The 20,305-nt window shown below is 42.0% G+C and overlaps 1 protein-coding gene and 1 pseudogene across 14 annotated transcripts in view; both read right to left on the bottom strand.

Moving 5' to 3' along the window:
* The window catches only part of ACBD5 (acyl-CoA binding domain containing 5), a 60,778-nt gene that overhangs the window by 6,044 nt on the left and 34,429 nt on the right, over nt 1–20,305 (bottom strand). For 13 of the 14 annotated variants that reach the window (XM_030798895.1, XM_030798893.1, XM_030798896.1 and 10 more), the window contains 4 exons: nt 19,773–19,972; nt 16,591–16,641; nt 15,833–15,942; nt 6,656–8,887 (listed from right to left, as the gene is read on the bottom strand). In XM_030798895.1, the coding sequence (XP_030654755.1) occupies nt 8,875–8,887; nt 15,833–15,942; nt 16,591–16,641; nt 19,773–19,972 (374 nt within the window). In that variant the 3' untranslated portion in view covers nt 6,656–8,874. Of the gene's footprint in view, nt 1–6,655; nt 8,888–15,832; nt 15,943–16,590; nt 16,642–19,772; nt 19,973–20,305 lie in introns of those variants that run through there. The other variant, XM_030798891.1, reaches the window with a different exon arrangement.
* LOC115831395 lies at nt 4,822–4,966 on the bottom strand (annotated as a pseudogene).

The raw sequence follows: 20,305 nt of genomic DNA, 5'->3' as shown, positions 1-20,305 counted from the left end.
TGATGTATATGTGTGCATGCACGTCTTTAAAAAACAACAACGGCCACCAATAGAAATCCATGCATCTTTTGCTATGAAGGAAATCAGAATATATCATCCTAAAATGCCTCTTTGACATAAAAATATTTTTGAGCTAAAGGCAGTTAAGAAGCAGCAAACTGAGGAAAGCTCTCCCCATCCCCCTGCCTTTCTGCCCAAAGGCAGGATATAAATTCTCCTTTGCTGGAGACAATTCTAGAGTCTTATCTACCAGGGACAGCACCAGAGGAATTGGCAAAAAAACCTTATTCAATTAGTTTCCTCCCACATACAGTGTTTGCCTTCCCAAAGGTTCCAGTCCTTGGAAGCCTAAAACCACTTTCCTCTGTCTTGTCATTTCTCTACAAATGTATTGTTCTTTGTTGGCCAGGCTGGTCTCAAACTCCTGACTTCATGATCCACCCGCCTTGGCCTCCCGAAGTGCTGGGATTACAGGCGTGAGCCGCCCAGCCAGCTATATACAGATTGTATTAATAAAAAATAATTTGTGGCTGGGCATAGTGGTTCACGCCTTTATTTCCAGCACTTTGGACAGCCGAGGTGGGATGATTGCTTGAGGCCAAGAGTTAGAGACTACCCTGGCCAACATAGCAAGATCCTGTCTCTATCTAAATTTTTTAAAAACCGTCATTCTCAGCAAACCATTGCAAGGACAAAAAAACCAAACACCACATGTTCTCACTCATAGGTGGGAATTGAACAATGAAAACACTTGGACACAGGAAGGGGAACATCACATACCAGGGACTGTTGTGAGGTGGGGGGAGGGGGGAGGGACAGCATTAGGAGATATACCTAATGTAAATGACGAGTTAATGGGTGCGGCACACCAACATGGCACATGTATACATATGTAACAAACCTGCACGTTGTGCACATGGACCCTAGAACTTAAAGTATAATAAAAATATATATATATAAAAAAAACTTTTGTTTTCACAATGGCATAATGTTTATTGGACGAATTTAGAAAGAAAAAGTAAAAAGAAAAAATAAGTTGGTATCTCTTAAAGGAAAATGTTTTATTCTTACACGACAAATGCAAAATAATAATAATAGATGTGACTTTTTTTCCTTTGGAGCTCCAAAATAAAAATATCAGTAAACACTTATCTAAAAAAAAAAAAAAATTGTTTTTTAGGCTGGGCATGGTGGCTTACGCCTGTAATCTCAGCACTTTGGGAGGCTGAGACGGGTGGATCACAGGAGGTCCGGAGTTCGAGACCAACCTGGCCAACATGGTAAAACCCCGTCTCTACTAAAAATATAAAAATTAGCCAGGCGTGGCCAGGCGCGGTGGCTCATGCTTGTAATCCCAGCACTTTGGGAGGCCGAGGCGGGCGAATCACGAGGTCAGGAGATCGAGACCACGGTGAAACCCTGTCTCTACTAAAAATACAAAAAATTAGCCGGGCGTGGTGGCGGGCGCCTGTAGTCCCAGCTACTCGGAGAGGCTGAGGCAGAAGAATGGCGTGAACCCGGGAGGCGGAGCTTGCAGTGAGCCGAGATTGCGCCACTGCACTCCAGCCTGGGCGACAGAGAGAGACTCCGTCTCAAAAAAAAAAAAAAAAAAAAAAAAAATTAGCCAGGCGTGATGGTGCGCGCCAGTAATCCCAGCTGCTCAGGAGGCTGAAGCTGGAGAATTGCTTGAACCTGGGAGGTGGAGGTTACAGTGAGCCAAGATGGCGCCATTGCACTCCAGCCTGGGTGACAGAATGAGACTCTGCCTCAAATAAAATTATTTAAAAATGTTTTGTCCCACCCCCATTAAATGTTAAACAAATCCAGAAATTATGTTTGAAGAATGGCCTGTTTATCTTGGTCCAGCTATGTTAGAATTAAGAAAGATGAAGTACATAGCAAACATAAAAGGTGTTTAATAAATGATAATTATTTGAACCCTATGTACCCTACTGCTTCCTGGAATATGCACTTTAATTTTGGGTTTGGGAAGTGGTACTATATAAAGCCTTGCTGTTATGCTCCAAAACATCTTGAAGGACATTCAGGTCTAATTGCTCTATTTTCTACAAAGAACTGTCTTATTTTTAGCCGTTTATAAAAATGCTGAGAGTCCAGAATATAGTACAAATATTTACTGTTTACACCAGGTCTTTCAATTCATACCAAGCCAACCATGGATGAGTCATTCTTTTAACTGTGTGGAAAGTGTATTGTACGGGACAACCTTTGAAGGAAGGAGACTGAATAAAAGGCTTCTGCACCAGCCCACCTGCATTCAAGACATATTTTAGAGATAGGAGCAACAGGACTTTACTGATATATGGGATGAGGCGGGTGAGAGAATGGAAGAACCATATTTGACACCTAACTTCTGGCTTGAGCAGTTGAGTCGATTGTGGTGCCACACCCTGAACTGGAATGAGGGACAGGATGGGTAGACATACTAAGTTTGAGATGTCTGTGAGACACCCAAATAAAGAATTCAAGAAATCAGTTGGACACCTCCAAATAAAAACGGTATGTCTGCAAATTCTTTTACACTCTTCCTTCAACAGGTGAATGAATAAACAGAAGCACATCTATATAATGGGATATTATTCAGCGCTAAGAAGAAATGAACTACAATGAAAAGACACAGATGAATCTTAAGTGCATATTACTGGAAGAAGCCAGTCTGACAAGGCGACACACTATATGATTCCAAATATATGACACTGTAGAAAAGGCACAACTATAGAGACAGTAAAAGGATCTGTGGTTGCCAGAAGTTAGGAGGGAAGGATGACTAGGTGGAGCACAGAGGATTTTTTAGGGCAGTGAAACTACTCTGTATGATATAATGGTAGATACGTATTTTAAATTTGTCAAAACTCATAGGATGTACACTAAGAATGAGCTCCATGGTAATGATATGTTCATGTTGGTTCATCAGATGAAACAAATGTACCACTCCACCAGATGTTGACGGTGGAAGAGGTTGTGAAGGTGGGGCGGGGGGAGAGGACGGTGGAATATGGGAGCTCTACTTTCCACTTGATTTTGTTGTAAACCTAAAAACAGTTCTAAAAAAGTCTATGGCCAGATGCGGTGGCTCACGCCTGTAATCCTAACACTTTGGGAGATCGAGGCGGGCGGATCACCTGAGGTCAGGAGTTTAAGACCAGCCTGGCCAACAGGGTGAAACCCCATCTCTACCAAAAATACAAAAAATTAGCTGGGTGTGTGGTGGTGGGCGCTAATAATCCCAGCTACTCAGGAGGCTGAGGCAAGGGGAATCACTTGAACCCGGGGGGCAGAGGTTGCAATGAGCAGAGATTGCACCTCTGCACTCCAGCCTGGTTGATGAGAGGGAAACTCTGTCTCAAAAAAAAAAAAAATAACAATAAAGTCTATAAATAACCTAACAACGCATCTTAACTAGGAAAGCAAAAACAAACCCAAAATTAGTAGAAGAAATAATAACAGCAGAAACAAATGAAACTGAAACTCCCCAAAATACAAAAGATTTTTAAAAATGAACTTAGTTTACTTTGAAAACAAAATCAACAAACCTTTAGCCAGACTAAGAAAAAGGAATACCCAAGTAAATAAAATCAAAGATGAAAAAGGAGACATGACAACTGATACCGCAGAAATCTGAAGAATCATCAGAGACTACCGGGAACAAACATACGCCAAAAAAACTGGAAAACCTACAAGAAATGGATACATTCCTTGACACATTTTTTTTTAAGTCTACATCCAAAGTAGTGATTGTGAAAAAAAAAATAAATGAAAAAAAAAGTCTACTAGGGGCTGGAGATGGGGTGGCTTAAACACACTCTCTCGTAGTTCCATGAAATAAATCCCAGAGAGTAACTGACTGCTGGTTCTATGCCCATCACTGGGATGTCACTGTGGTCAGAAGAATGGGATATAAGCTGACCAGGTTGAGTCACATATCCATTACTGTGAGTCGCGATGGGGCAGCAATGGGTGTAGCTGGGTGTTCCATTTAGCAGCCTCACCAGAATCACTGGATTCTGGTGGAAGAGGAAGAGCACTCCAAGGGAAGAGGGGAGGGGACAGAAGAGAGGGGAAAAGGTGACCAGTAAAATTTAAAAAGTAATTGATACTCCCTTGCCTGATTTTATGTAGGTATAAAAAGTTCTCTTCAGGCTGGGCGCGGTGGCTCACAGCAGTAATCCCAGCACTTTGGGAGGCCGAGGCGGGTGGATCACGAGGTCAGGAGTTCAAGACTAGCCTGGCCAATATGGTGAAACCCCGTCTGTACTAAAAATACAAAAATTAGGCGGGCGTGGTGGCGGGTGCCTGTAATCCCAGCTACTCAGGAGGCTGAGGCAGAGAATTGCTTGAACCCGGAAGGTGGAGGTTGCAGTGAGACGAGATCATGCCACTGCACTCCAGCCTGCTGGGCAACAGAGTGAGACTCCGTTTCAAAAAAAAAAAAAAAAGTTATCTTCAATACATATTAAAGAATTGAAACAAGGGAGGAAATTTCTCTATTTCTCTTTAATGTTTTTCTTTCTTTTCTTCCTCCTCCCTCCCTCCCTTCCTCTCTTTCTTTCCCTCCTTCTTGTTTTGTGTGTGTGTGTGTGTGTGTGTGTGTGTGTGTGTGTGTGTGTGTATGTCTTGCTCTGTTTCCCAAGCTGGAGTGCAGTGGCAAGTTAATCACCTGAGTTCGAGACCAGCCTGGCCAACATGGAGAAACCCTATCTCTACTAAAAATACAAGAAATTATCCAGGCAACGTGGCTGGCGCCTGTAATCCCAGCTACTTGAGAGGCTGAGACAAGAGAATCGCTTGAACCTGGGATGCGGAGGTTGCAGTGAGCCGAGATTGCACCATTCACTGCACTCCAGCCTGGGCAACATGGCGAGACTCTGTCTCAAAAGAAAAAAAAAAAAATAACTGGTAAGAACTGATACTACTCTTGATCTTAGCCAAAAGGCTGAGAAGTGATTAAATAATTTTGTATACAAAAATATGAGAGCCAGTTCTTGCCAATGAGATGTGAGGAGTCTCCTGTGTGGGACTTTCAAGAAAGTTACTGTTTCCTGATCAGATGGAAAAATACAACTGTTAATTGGCTTCTGCGCTTCACTGTGTGCCTACCTATAATGTAGACATTAGATCTAAATGTACTTCACTATCTTGCAAGCATGAAGACAAAAGCTACACACTAAAGATGGGAGAAAGAAAGACAGGAGGAGCCTGTCTACCTAATGGCATTGTGGAAGCACCTTCCCAGCCCTGGACGTCTATCTCCAGACTTATATCGAAGGAAAAGACCCAGTTACTTGGTCAAGCCACCACAGTTGGGTTTCTATTACATGAAGCAGAATAATGATACCTTAAATGATACATCACTTTTATCACTCTGTAGAAGTTACAAGTCATAGATGGGTATTAAAAACACAAAACCCAGGCCGGGTGCGGTGGCTCACACCTTAATCCCAGCATTTTGGGAGGCTGAGGCAGGCGAGTCACCTGAGGTTGGGAGTTCAAGACCAGCCTGACCAACATGGAGAAACCCCATCTCTACTAAAAATACAAAATATTAGCCGGGCGTGTGGCATATGCCTGTAATCCCAGCTGCTCGGGAGGCTGAGGCAGGAGAATCACTTGAACCTGGGAGGTGGAGGTTGCAGTGAGCCAAGATGGTACCATTGCACTCCAGCCTGGGCAACAAGAGCGAAACTCCATCTCAATTAAAAAAAAAAAAAAACAACCCTCATCATATGTCACATAAGACCAGAGATGTGTATTTAAGATGGTTGATTAGGGCTGGGTGCGGTGACTCACACCTGCAATCCCAGCACTTTGGGAGGCAGAGGCAGGAAGATCACCTGATGTCAGGTGTTCAAGACCAGCCTGGCCAACATGGCAAAACCCCGTCTCTACTAAAAATACAAAAAAATTAGCCAGGTGTGGTGGTGGGTGCCTGTAATCCCAGCTATGTGGGAGGCTGAGGCAGGAGAATCACTGGAACCTGGGAGGCAGAGGTTGCAGTAAGCTGAGATCACACCACTGTGGTCCAACTGGGCGGCAGAGCAAGACTCCATCTCAAATAATAATAATAATAATAAGATGGTTGATTAGGGTTCACTGTGTGGCTGTGGGAAGCTATTTATTTGGTATAAGAACTGAAACCAGCTGGGCACAGTGGCTCAAGCCTGTAATCCCAGCACTTTGGGAGGCTGAGGCAGGTGGATCATGAGGTCAAGAGATGGAAACCATCCTGGCCAACATGGTGAAACCCTGTCTCAACTAAAAATACAAAAATTAGCTGGGCGTGGTGGCACGTGCCTGTAGTCCCAGCTACTTGGGAGGCTGAGCCAGGAGAATCGCTTGAACCTGAGAGACAGAGGTTGCAGTGAGCCGAGATCGTGGCACTGCACTCTGGCCTGGCAACAGAGCGAGACTCTGTCTCAAAAAATAGTAAAACCAAGAATCTGACTGGATTGCTAATATTCTCAACCAGATGACTAAATAAGTTAAATTTCATCCCAGTTTCTGATTTGTATCAAATTGTATGGAATAGCATGGCTTTATTTTGAGAGTCATAATTACTTTATGTGCGACTACTACTTACTCTCATTGAATTCTTACCTAATCAATGGGCTAACAGTAACAAGTAATAAAAGCCATATCATTTCTCATTAACCTTTTATTTTTAACTTAGTTTTACAATAAACAGAAAAGAAGTTATCATTAAAAAAATACCATAGCTGTCAAGTTTAAATGAGGTTCTTATTAAACAAAGCAGGAACACTATATCCTATAATTACATCTTTACTTTTATATACAAGAACTGTGTGCAAAGTGCTTTTCAAACTATAAAATAAGACTTTGGAACAGGATAGAAATGGTTATCCCTAGGAGTTAGTTATCCCAGACTGCTTGTAATGATTCACAACTGCTTACACTCTTAATTTGCATTTTATTTATATACTAAGAGAAAAGACACTTTTTACTGATGCCAAATTGATATCTAATTTTTGAAAATAAACTTTGACCCACAGGTCTAAATGTTATTGTCACATATAAATTCAGTTGCTTGCTTCACTTTTTCCTAAATAAATAGGGAACACTTTTTAAAAAGTGTTTTTAAAAAGTAGTAGATCCCTTTAGACAGACATATTTTAATCAGTATGGGATTAAATAATTAAAGTTATTTGAAAGAAAAAAATAAGGAAAAAAGAGTTTGGGAAAAGTAAATTGTATTCTTATACTTTTCAGGCAAACAAAGAACCATCCTGTATACTAAAGACAGATTATTTCTTATTTAAAACACTCTGAACATATGATGCTAAACCCAACATCGTACATCTTGAGAATGCTTAAAAATTATTTGCTACAGGCCAGGCGCAGTGGCTCATGCCTGTAATCCCAGCACTTTGGGAGGCCGAGGCAGGCAGATCACCTGAGGTTGGGAGTTTGAGATCAGCCTCACCAACATGGAGAAACCCCGTCTCTACTAAAAATATAAAATTAGCCAGGCATGGTGGCGCATGCCTGTAATCCCAGCTACTCGGGAGACTGAGGCAGGAGAATTGCTTGAACCCAGGAGGTGGAGGTTGCAGTGAGCCGAGATTGCGCCATTGCCCTCCAGCCTGGGCAACAAGAGAGAAACTCCGTTTTAAAAAAAAATTATTTGCTACAAAGACTGCATCAAAGAAATCTTCAAAGCACAAGGTACATCTAAGTGGGCAGGAAGTTTTGGAAGGCATACAGGAAAAGTCTCCAAGGACCTAAATTATAGTCTTCTTTTTGGTCTAGATGAGAGAGGTGGGGAAGAGGGACTTAAATTTCTGTTAGTTGGGCATGCCTTATTCCTATGGAAGCATTTGGCCCGTTAGCTTGCAAATCCCTCCAGTACTCTGTGAAGTAGGTGTATCTAAAATAGTATACCCCGAAGGAAAAACTGAGGCACTAAGAGGTTAAGAGTCCAGTCTGTATAGTTCATCAGTTGCAGAAAAGTGATTTTCATGTGTTTCCTTTTTGACTGTTGTAAAAACAGTATAAATAAGTTTTCATTTTATATTTCAAAGCACCCTATGAAGCAGACACTAGATATCCTCAGTTAAACAAAAATGATTACAAAGAAGTACATTTATATGATTGAATAAAAACCTTATTAATCATCTACAGGCTCAGAATACACTTTTAAACCTATATGAAGCTCATTCTTCACCATTTCCATCAGCGGGTTATGTCTAGTCTGCAAATCATTTGTAAAAACTCAGTCTGGTACATAGGACTCCACTTTTTAATAATGGTGCCTGAACACCAAACTCAAGAGTTGTGAATGCCCAAGAAAGATTATGGGCAGCCCACAAAGTGAATATGACGATTCTTCCTGTGGTTTTCTACTACGTAGCATGGCAACTCCGTGACTAAGATATAAAGTCGATTACATCTCATTTGAAATTCACTCCTGGTTTGCCTTCTTTCTTTTATTTAATTTAGAAAATTAGAAATAATAACTTATAAATTTGATCTCCTTATCACAATGGTACCTTTGAAAAGCAGCTTATGTTACTCTATGGAAGATAATCAGGTAAACATGTTACCAAATGATCATTAATAATTTAATGTCCTTCAAGTTCAAGGGCAGGGTAAATCTGTTTATACTACTTATAACCTAGTAGAGATTGATTATTCAAGTATCAGCAATATTAGTCCTTAAAATGTTATCGTTTGTGTAGTGCAAAATATATATGTGTATATATGTACACAAACTAAACTACTGGACAACAAAAAGCAATGTAATCATCACAAACTAAGATTTTCTTGTGAACACCACAATCCAGTTCGTTCTGAGGTCATCCAGTTCCAGTAGTCTTCTTGAGGAAAACACCATTTTCCTCAGTTCAGTTTTCTTTAAAAAGAAAATAAAAACCAATTTCCTGTGAGTATGAATGCAAATAATTCTCTGGATGGTAACATAATAATAATAACATTCAAATTCAAAATAAAACCATAATATTACCAACAGTCTTTATAAAACTACTTCATATGACTTGCAGCCTGATAGGAAAGATCCAATTATAAGTGCTGAAATTACCAAACAGTTTTAAATTATTTATTTATTTATTTATTGAGGCAAAGTCTTGCTCTGTCGTCCAGGCTGGACTGCAATGGTGCCATCTTGGCTCACTGCAACCTCCGCCTCCCGGGTACAAGCTATTCTCCTGCCTCAGCCTTGCAAGTAGCTGGCCTTACAGGTATGTGCCACCACACCTGGGTAATTTCTGTATTTTTAGTAGAGACGAGGTTTCGCTATCTTGAACTCCTGACTTCAGGTGATCTACCCACCTCGGCCTCCCAAAGTGTTGGGATTACAGGTGTTAGCCATGGCGCCTGGTCATCCCGGCCAGTTTTTAATAAATAATTTAAATGTACATTCATCCTCTCTTACTTTCTAGATTCTTACCCTTTTCTAATTGGCTATTACACAATTAAGATTTGTGGAAATGATTTCATAATTTTATCAAAATGGAACAGTTGTGAAGCAAATGCGTAACAAAACTGTAAGAGGATAATAGATGTATGACCTAGAGTATTCATTTAATCAACACGGATTATGTTTCTATTACTTTCCAGGCTCTGTGCCAGGCCCTGGGCATTCAGAGATAAATGAGGCAGGCTCTCAGGCCTCAAGACAGCTCTCAGTTTAGGTGGTGGGGGAGGAAGAGGCATATAAACCCCAAACTTGGATATATATAATGTGATGGTTTCAAAGACAGAAGAGTGAACGAGCTATTAGAAAAGGCTGAGCTTGTTAGCACAAGACACACAATCACATATGATCTGAGTTCTGCTCTAAAATCTACAAACCCTCCCCAGCACCCAAGATGCCAAAATGCCTGAAACTCTCATAACAGATTGATTCCTCTCTGTAGAAATACTCTTATGCAACTCCTTTGGCAGGAGTGATACTTTAAACAATCAGATCATTCCTTATCCTCTACAGAAATCCTCTTATGTACACCTCCTTGGCAGTGACATTTTAAATAGTCAGATCAACTTTCACATAACAGAAGGAGATGCCAGCAGTGTAAAGAAAACAGGCCCCTGGAGGAAGAGAATTGAAATGGTTGACAAAGACAAGAGAGATGTGGGTTGTAAAGACAAACTGCCTGAGTGAGGTTTTAGCAAAAATGTTAGCTGCAGGGTGCCTGAACAATTAGCAACACTTATCAAGAATCTGCGGGATGCAGATTACTACACACAATCCTTTGCAGATTTATAAAAGGGCAGACAAAGCTGGAACGGTAGCTCACGCCTGTAATCCCAGCACTTTGGGAGGCCGAGGCGGGCGGATCACGTGGTTAGGAGATCAAGACCATCCTGCTAACAAGGCGAAACCCCGTCTCTACTAAAAATACAAAAAATCAGCCGGGCGTGGTGGCACACACCTATAGTCCCAGCTACTTGGGAGGCTGAGGCAGGAGAATCGCTTGAACCTGGGAGGCGGAGGTTGCAGTGAGCCGAGATCACGCCACTGCACTCCAGCCTGGGTGACACAGCAAGACTCTGTCTCAAAATAAATAAAAAAAAAAAAAAAAAAAAAAAGAGCAGAAAACTTGGCCTCGATGAACCCCCAATCTTTTTTTTTTTGAGACGGAGTCTTGCTCTGTCGCCCAGGCTGGAGCGCAGTGGCGCGCGATCTCGGCTCACTGCAACCTCCACCTCCCGGGTTCAAGCTATTCTGCTGCCTCAGCCTCCTGAAGTGCTGGGATTACAGGTGTGAGCCACTGTGCCCAGCCTGAACTCCCAATCTTCTAAGGTAATAGAGTGAACATAAATCACTGTCTTCAGAACTTTAGAATTGTTTTCAGGCTCTTAGTGAGGTCTTTCTGTTTTGTTTTGTTTTAAATCAACTTGCAAAATGGAGGGTATAGTGTGATAGAAGAAAAGTCACAGGGAACAACAGATAAGGGAACAGGAATAAATTCTGCCTTTCCCTTCGCCGCGGTGAATGCTGCTGTAGCTGCACTGCTGCAATTCCTTCCCCTCCTCAGAAGCCCGGGCCTGACTTTTTGTGTCAGTGCCTTCTGCCCTAGGCTCCCTTTGGAGAATAATCCTCCTGAGACCCTCCCCACTCCCAACAAGTTTGTATTTATTACCTCTCTACCGAAGGCTGAATGTCCCCAGGAAGATTACATGATAGCAATTTAGGAATCTGGGCAGGCTGCTTAAGAAAACGGGTTAGTCGAGACTATCCTGGCCATCTCTACTAAAAATACAAAAACAAAATTAGCCGGGTGTGGTGGCGGGCGCCTGTAGTCCCAGCTACTGGGAAGACTGAGGGACAATGGCGTGAACCTGGGAGGTGGAGCTTGCAGTGAGCCAAGATTACGCCACTGCAATCCAGCCTGAGCGACAGAGTGAGACTCTGTCGCAAAGAAAAAAAAAAAAAAAAAAACTGGTTAGAAACATCCTTTCCTTCGAAGTAATGTCAGAGGCATGTGAACCAGAGCAACTCCATCTTGAATAGGAGCTGGGTAAAATGAGGCTGAGACCTACTGGGCTGCATTCTCAGGTTAAGCCATTCTAAGTCACAGGATGAGATAGGAGGTCAGCACAAGATACAGGTCAGAAAGACCTTGCTGATAAAACAGGTTGCAGTAAAGAAGCTGGCTAAAACCCACCAAAACCAAGATGGTGATGAGAGTGACCTCTGGTTGTCCTCACTGCTACACTCCCACCAGCACCATGACAGTTTACAAATGCCATGGCAATGTCAGGAAGTTACCCTATGTGGTCTAAAAAGGGGAGGCACGAATAATCCACACCTTGTTTAGAAATAACCACAAAAATGGGCAATGAGCAGCCATTATTCTATCCCTCTACTTTCTTTTTTCTCTTTTTTTTTTTTTTTGAGATGGAGTCTCACTGTGTCGCCCAAGCTGGAGTGCAGTGGCACGATCTCAGCTTACTGCAACTTCCGCCTCCTGGGTTCAAGCGATTCCCCTGCCTCAACCTCCCAAGTAGCTGGGATTACAGGCGCCAGACCACACCCAGCTAATTTCTGTATTTTTAGTAGAGATAGGGTTTCACCATGTTGGTCAAGCTGGTCTCGAACTCCTGACCTCAGGTGACCGGCTCACCTCGGCCTCCCAAAGTGCTGGGATTACAGGCGTGAGCCACCGCACCCGGCCTATTCCTCTACTTTCTTAAACCTGCTTTCACTTTACTTTATGGAGTTGCCCTAAATTTTTTCTTGTGTGAGATCCAAGAACTCCCTCTTGGGGTCTGGATTGGGGCCCCTTTCTTGTAACAATAATAATTTAGGCCGGGCATGGTGGTTCAGTCCTGTAATCCCAGTACAAGAGAGGCTGAGGTGGGAGGATCTCTTGAGGGCAGGAGTTCAAGACTAGCCTGGACAATATAGTGAGACCCCATCTCAACAAAAATAAGAAAATTAGTTGACACCTGCCTATAGTCCCAGCTTCTCAGGAGGCTGAGGCAGCAGGATTGCTTGAGCCCAGAAGTGTGCGGCTGCATTGACCACTGATTGTACCACCACACTGCAGCCCAGGCAAGACAGTGAGACCTTGTCTCAAATAGATAAATACATAAATAAAGTAATAGTTTAAGAGTAGTTTCTTAGACTTAACAGGTCTGCTTTCAGTATTTAACTCAAGGATAATTTTAATAGCAGAGTTGTCAGGCTAGACAACCAGGGACAGGTGTTACCACAGCAGACTGTTCAGGGCCTATTTCTGAACAAGAAGTCTGCAGGTATTGTTCTTCCTATCACATACAGAATTTTCTTCTGATCCATTGCAGAGTGATAGCATAAGAAATCCCTTTTACTTTTAAATTTATATTATTCTATGCTAGAAAAAAAAACAGCAGACTTTATGTATTAATTTTAATGTTGAAGAAAAAGATATTTATTTTCAAAAGCTTATCACAGCTTGAGTGTGCTGGCTTATGCCTGTAATCCCAGCACTTTGGGAAGCCAAGGCAGCTGGATCACCTGAGATCAGGAGTTCAAGACCAGTCTGGTCAAAATGGCGAAACCCTGTCTCTACTAAAAATACAAAAATTAGCTGGGCGTGGTGGCACATGCCTGTAGTTCCAGCTACTCAGGAGGCTGAGGCAGGAAAATCACTTGAACCCAGGACTCGGAGGTTGCAGTGAGCTGAGATCACGTGAGTGCACTCCAGCCTCTGGTCCTATATGTTTTATATATATATAGGACTATCCTGTATCTATCAGACATATCCTAGTATGGCTGTGTCCACATGCATATTTATTCAATAAAATGAAAGCTTTTCCATGTCTTATGGTACTTCCGTTTGCCATCTTGCCCAAAGAGGGATTCAGTCATAGACTCAACACACATTTACTGAGCACCTACTACCTGCCAGACACTGTTTTGGGGGATGAGCTATAGGATGATCCCTATTATGAGTAGGGCACACCCTCTACTTGCCCACACTTTCACCATCCTAATCAGATTTCTAGACCTTTCTCCTAATCTCTAACACAGAACCTATCTCTTCCAAACCATACAACTACTCTCTGGTCTTCATTCCTTTAACTATCAGATGAAAAATTGCTACACAATGTTAGATTAAAAGATGCCTAAGTCCCCTCAAGGCTAAAACTTATTTCCACCATATCAAATACGGCCCTACTTCCAACCACAGTTAATCTATTACATATATAAGCAAACAATACGTAAAAACACTATACCTTGTCAAAATGAAGTTGCACAGTGCTACAGAATTTGCAATTTGGAAGGATCAAACAGTTAACATGCAGTAAAAAACTTACAAAGGTTCAATAACAACCAAGTAGAAAATTAAAAATAGGAAAGCATTTCTCCATTCAGAGACATCTGTGAACAGCTAAAAGGGATATTTAGGAGAAATAGTGAACAACCTTTTACAAAACTTCTATTAGTAAAGAACATTTTAAACATTTTTAGAAAAACTCCAATTTTATGTGATTGTTGATGCAGAGTGTAGTTTGTTTTTTCAATCTTTAATGAAGTAATAAGCTGCTTCCATCTTAAGCATAAAATAAATTATTAACCAAATTAAGCTTTAGAGTTTTTTTTTTTTTTAAGCAAATTCCTCTACTCTCCAACTCCCAACTTTCTACAACGGAAACATGAAAAGGAACTTTGAGATGTATTAAAAATATGTAAACATCTACCTGTAGTGGCACTGAGCCCTGCTGCTTATATCCAGCATTACTACATATCTAACAAATGGTTGGTTCTTCTTTCCTATTACCAGGGATATTTAAATGTAAAACACTGTAGACCACTAAACCCAAGCATCATAGGAGGAATTGAAAATGTGTAGAAGAAGAAAAGACCTTTCTTTTCTTCAGGTCTGTATCTTTTTTTTTTTTTTTTTGAGACAGTCTCACTCCATCACCCAGACTGGCATGTAGTGGCATGATCATGACTCATGGCAGCCTCAACCTCCTTGGCTCAAGTTGATCCTCCCGCCTCAGCCTCCCAAGTATCTGGGACTAGAGGTGTGCACCACCAACCTGGCTAATTTTTTTATTTAATTTTTTAAATTTTTTGTAGAGACAGTCTCACTTTCTTGCCCAGGCTGTTCTTGAATTCCTGGGCTCAAGCAATCCACCTATCTCAGCTTCCCAAAGTCCTGGGATTATAGACATGAGCCACCGCACCTGGCAACTTTTTAGATTTAAGGATTTTCTTGAACCCAAGGGTTTGGCCTCAGGTTATTCCTAACATGGACGGACTCAGAATTACTTTCAGGGATTCCAATCTATTATTTTCTGACCTATTTGAGGTATCTTGTCATCCCAAACTGGAATTCTGGCCCTTAAATTAAAGTAACCTCCGGCTGGGCACAGTGGCTTGTGCCTGTAATCCCAGCTCTTTGGGAGGTCAAGGTGGGCGAATCACCTGAGATCAGGGGTTTGAGCCAGTCTGGCCAACATGGTGAAACTCCACCTCTACTAAAAATACAAAAATTAGCTGAGCATGATGGCACATGCCTGTAATCCCAGCTACTTGGGAGGCTGAGGCAGGAGAATCGCTTGAACCTGGGAGGCAGAGGTTGCAGTGAGCCAAGATCGTGCCACTGCACCCCAGCCTGGGCAACAAAAGCAAAACTCTATCTCAAAAAAATAAATTAATAAAATAAAGTAAATTAAAAAAATAAAAGTACCTCCAAATTCCTTTTTAATTAATTGTTTAAAATAGAGACAGCATCTCCCTATATTGCCCAGGCTAGTCTCAAACTCCTTTGCTCAAGTAATCCTCCTGCTTCGCCCTCCCCAAAGTGCTGGGATTATAGGTGTGAGCCACCGTGCCTTTCAGAACATTGTTTCCTCACAAACCATAAAATTTAAAATGCATATAAACCACACCCAGTGGTATATGCCTGTAGTCCCAGCCACTCAGGAGGATGAGGCAGAAAGGATTACTTGAGTCAAGGAGTCTGAGGCATCAGTGCACATGATCATGCCTGTGAATAGCCACTGCCCTCCAGCCTGGGCAACAAAACGAGACCCAGTCTCAAAAAAAAAAAGAAAAAAAAAAAGAAGTGTGTAGTCATTTTTTGTGTTGTTGCCTAAATCAAAGGTGTATAAATCCATCAGATGCTCTCAAGTGAAAATGTTTTTAAGTCTAACAAGTACCTAGGAATCCACAAGACATCATTTCCAAGGCAGTTTCAGTCTCAGGATAAATATAGAATGTTCACTATGACGATGTATCTATAAAATGGACCTAGCATCCCTTAATTGCTGCTGAAAACTCTGTCTACTATAGGTTATGAGAGTTATACACCATTTCAAATGATGAAACTGTTCTTACCTTCTCCTTCTTTGATAGTATAAATACACCAACCACTGTGCAATAAAAGGCCATATGATGGCAAACGTTAGCACACCAGGAGACATCTCGAAGGGCCACCAAGATGGTCTCTGAGAAAATATAATAAGCTTGTCACCAATCTATTCAATACTGCACGTATAAACTTAAAAACATACCTAATTCATAATTTTGAAAGTAGAAAAGAAAATTAGTACAAATCTCACTCCTGCTGAAAGGAGGAAGATATTCTGCATTTCAGAGTATAATTCAGGAAGCAGGCTTTCAGGAGTAGTTCAGACTTAAATAAACACAAAACAAGTATTTTTTAACTGCAAAGGTAGATTTCATTTGGAATGATTTAAATATTTGGTATAATCTAAATGTATTGTAACATATGAAACCATGGGCCAGGCGCGGTGGCTCACACCTGTAATCCCAGCACTTTGGGAGGCCGAGGTGGGCAGATCATGAGGTCAGGAGATCGAGACCATCTTGGCTAACATGGTGAAACCCTGTCTCTACTAAAAATACAAAAAATTAGCCGGGCGTGGTGGCGGGCACCTGTAGTCCCAGCTACTTGGGAGGCTGAGGCAAGAGAATGGCGTGAACCCAGGAGGCAGAGCTTGCAGTGAGCTGAGATCGCACCACTGCACTCCAGCCTGGGCGACAGAGTGAGACTCTGAATCAAACAAAAACAAAAACAACAAGAAAAAAACACATGAAACCCTGGCATTTAAGTTTTTTAAAAAATGTCTTACCTGTGAGGTGGGCTGAGGAGTCGTTTGCAATGCTGATGTTGACGATTTTGCCTATAAATGCAAATGAAAGTGACTTAGCCTTGGAAAAACGAAAAACACGGTAATTATTCTATTTCCTATCTTTTTTTAAAAGGCAGAAATATTGAGGTTTTTTTGGTTGCTTTTGTTTACTTTATGTATAGAACAGTTGGAATGTAGAAATATTAGTTTATTCAGTATTTTTCTGCTAACTATACTTTGATTATCCTGAAACTAATACTTACCAAAGGACAAGTTCCCTAAAATGGCAAGCCAAACAATACTTTAATGCTTTAAATTTTTAGCTCAAATTATATAAGATTATGAAAATAAAACCTCAAATCAATCTAAACTCTTATGTTTACAGTCTTATTACATTACCTATTCAACTTTTCTTTTTGAGACACGATCTCGGCTCACTGCAACCGCTGCCTCACAATTAGCTGGGAGGCATGCACCACCACACCCAGCTAATTTTTGTATTTTTAGTAGTAGAGATGGGGTTTCACTATGTTGGCCAGGCCGGTCTCGAACTCCCGACCTCAAGTGATCCACCCACCTTAGCCTCCCAAAGTGTTGGTGTTATAGGCATGAGCCACCATGCCTGGCCCAATTTATTTCTTCTATGAGTCATCCAAGTGAATTATGCAAATTTGAAGGAAAAAAGTCCTTAAATCAAAATCTTTTGAACTTTATTATTGTATTGTATTTTTGTAGAGATGAGGTCTTGCTCTGTTGCCCAGGCTGTTGAGATCGTGGCTCACTGCAGCCTTGAACTCCGGGGTTCAAGCTATCATCCTGCCTCAGCCTCCTGAGTAGCTGGGCTGACCACCAAGTCTAGCTATTTTAATTTCATTTTTTTGGTAGACACAGGGTCTTGCCATGTTGCCCAGGCTGGTCTTGAACTCCTAGCCTCAGGTTATCCTCCTGCCTTGACCTCCCAAAGTGCTGAGATTATAGGTGTGAGCCATGGGCCTAGCCTAAAGTTTTCTATAACAGTGAAAAAGTAAATGTCTAAGAAAAAACATCAAAAGAATTTTAGCAGAATTTCAATATCACTAAAGATATTGAATATATGTAAAATATTCTTAAAAAAAAAAAAAATAGAGCATGCCAGGCTCAGTGGCTCACGCCTATAATCCCAAGCACTTTGGGAGGCCGAGGTGCGCTGATTACTTGAGCTTAGGAGTTTGAGACCAGCCTGGGCAACATGGCAAAACTCTGTTTCTACAAAAAATACAAAAATTAGCCAGACATGGTGGTGTGCACCTGTAGTTCCAGCTACTTAGGAGACTGAGGTGGGAGGATGACTTGAGCCCAGGAGGTGAAAGTTACAGTGAGCCAAGGGCAGTGACGTGATCTAGGCTCACTGCAACCTCCGCCAACGGGGTTCAGGTGATTCTCATGCCTCAGCCTCCTGAGTAGCTGGGATTACAGGTATGCACCACCACGCCCAGCTAATTTTTTTTTTTTTTTTTTTTTTTTTTGAGACGGAGCCTCGCTCTGTTGCCCAGGCTGGTGTGCAGTGGCACCATCTCGGCTCACTGCAAGCTCCGCCTTCTGGGTTCACACCATTCTCCTGCCTCAGCCTCCCGAGTAGCTGGGACTACAGGCACCCGCCACGACGCCCAGCTAATTTTTTGTATTTTTAGTAGAGACAGGGTTTCACCATGCTGGCCAGGCTGGTATGGAACTCCTGGCCTCAAGTGATCCCCTCACCTCGGCCTCCCAAAGTGCTGAAATTACAGGTGTTAGTCACCGTGCCCGGTCATAAGGCACTATTTTAAACTCTTTTTCCTTATACACCTTCTTGAGGATCTGATGAAGACAACAAGTCCTCTCCCATCAAAAATGCAAGATCAAAGACAAATGTGCATAGTATTTTAGGGTGTTCATGGACTCCTGGAAGTCTAGGAATTTGCAGTCTGATTAATAATAATATGTAACTGAGAGGCCAGGCACGGTGGCTCACACCTGTAATCCCAGCACTTTGGGAGGCTGTGGCGGGTGGATCACGAGTTCAAGAGATCGAGACCACCCTGGCCAACATGGTGAAGCCCCATCTCTACTGAAAATACAAAAATTAGCTGGGCATGGTGGCATGCGCCTATAGTCTCAGCTACTCAGGAGGCTGAGGCAGGAGAATCGTTTGAACCCAGGAGGTGGAGGTTGCAGTGAGCCGAGATCCCACCATTGCACTCCAGCCTGGTGACAGAGCGAGATTCCATCTCAAAAATAACCATAATAATAATAATAATAATATGTAACTGAGAATCCTGGAGATACATATAATTTTTTAAGAAGTGATAGCTTGAGTAACTTACTGATTAGGTAAAGAGAAAGATATTCATTCACATTGGTTGTTTAGGAAAGCCTGCAGTATCAGTTTCTTTACATGAGTCACATTTAATGTATTTATCTTGCAATGGAAGCATGTCTTCTTTGATTAACCCCTACAAATACTTGTTAACATCTGTTACAGCATGATGCTTCGATGTTATATAATGTTTGCAGCTAGGTCAGACAGTCAATGCTAATTACCTCTTTATTCTCTCCAACAAATGTTACTCAAGAAGGGGCAGCTGAGTCCAGGGATTATCATAGGCCACAGTTGAAACTATAAATCAAGCTGTAGTATCTCTTCCTATGAACTCTTTTCCCTTCATTTATTTATTTATTTATATTTTTTGAGACAGAGTCTCACTCTGTCACCCAGGCTGGAGTGCAGTGGTGTGATCTCGGCTCACTGAAACCTCTGCTTTCCGGGTTCAAGGGACTCTCCTGCCTCAGCCTCCTGAGTAGCTGGGATTACAGGTATGCAACACCACACTTGGCTAACTTTTGTATTTTTAGTAGAGACAGAATTTCACCATGGTGGCCAGTCTGGTCTCGAACTCCTGAACTCAGGTGATCCACCCACTTCAGCCTCCCAAAGTGTTGGGATTACAGGCGTGAGCCACCGCGCCCAGCCATTTTTCTATTATTTTAAGCAGTAATTAGTTTCTGGGTCAGTCTTTTCTTAAACAATATTTTCAAAACCAAGTTCTATTTTCTAAAAAAAATCAGTAAAATACATTAATTTACGTCAATATGATCAACGCAGACTCCACATTGCTTTCCAGAATCAATAAGCAGGAGAAGGTATGATATATTTGGAAGTTTACCTGCAAAGCAGTCAGCGTTTCCAGTTTCTGCAGTCTCTGAAGGACATTCTGCATGTCCTCCTGCAGTCTCATCAGCACGAGGGCGATCTGCTCATTGAGGCTGCCTAGGGACCCTCTGTCGGAGCCCCAGCGCTCCCCATCACCTCCACTTCCCACCTGCCGGCCCTTGGTTCCTTCGCTCAAGTGTTGCATCCTATGTCCTATTTAAGAGGCAAAAATAAGCTTGTTTTAAATAATTCTTATACAAGTAGAAACTGTGTTTTATTCATTTTCTTCTGTTATTTCTTTGAGATCTAAATCTCCAAAGTGTGGTCAGGAGCTGTGGCTCACACCTGTAATCCCAGCACTTTGGGAAGTTGAGACGGGCGGATCACCTGAGGTCAGGAGTTCAAGACCAGCCTGGCCAACATGGCAAAACCCTGTCTCTACTAAAAATACAAAAATTAGCCGGGTGTGGTGGCATGCAACTGTAATCCCAGCTACTCAGGAGGCTGAGGCAGGAGAATCGTTTGAACCCTGGAGGTGGTGGTTGC

This window comes from Nomascus leucogenys, chromosome 18, assembly GCF_006542625.1.
Source record: "Nomascus leucogenys isolate Asia chromosome 18, Asia_NLE_v1, whole genome shotgun sequence".
Lineage (NCBI taxonomy): Eukaryota > Metazoa > Chordata > Mammalia > Primates > Hylobatidae > Nomascus > Nomascus leucogenys.
This window is presented reverse-complemented; position numbering and strand designations above follow the sequence as displayed.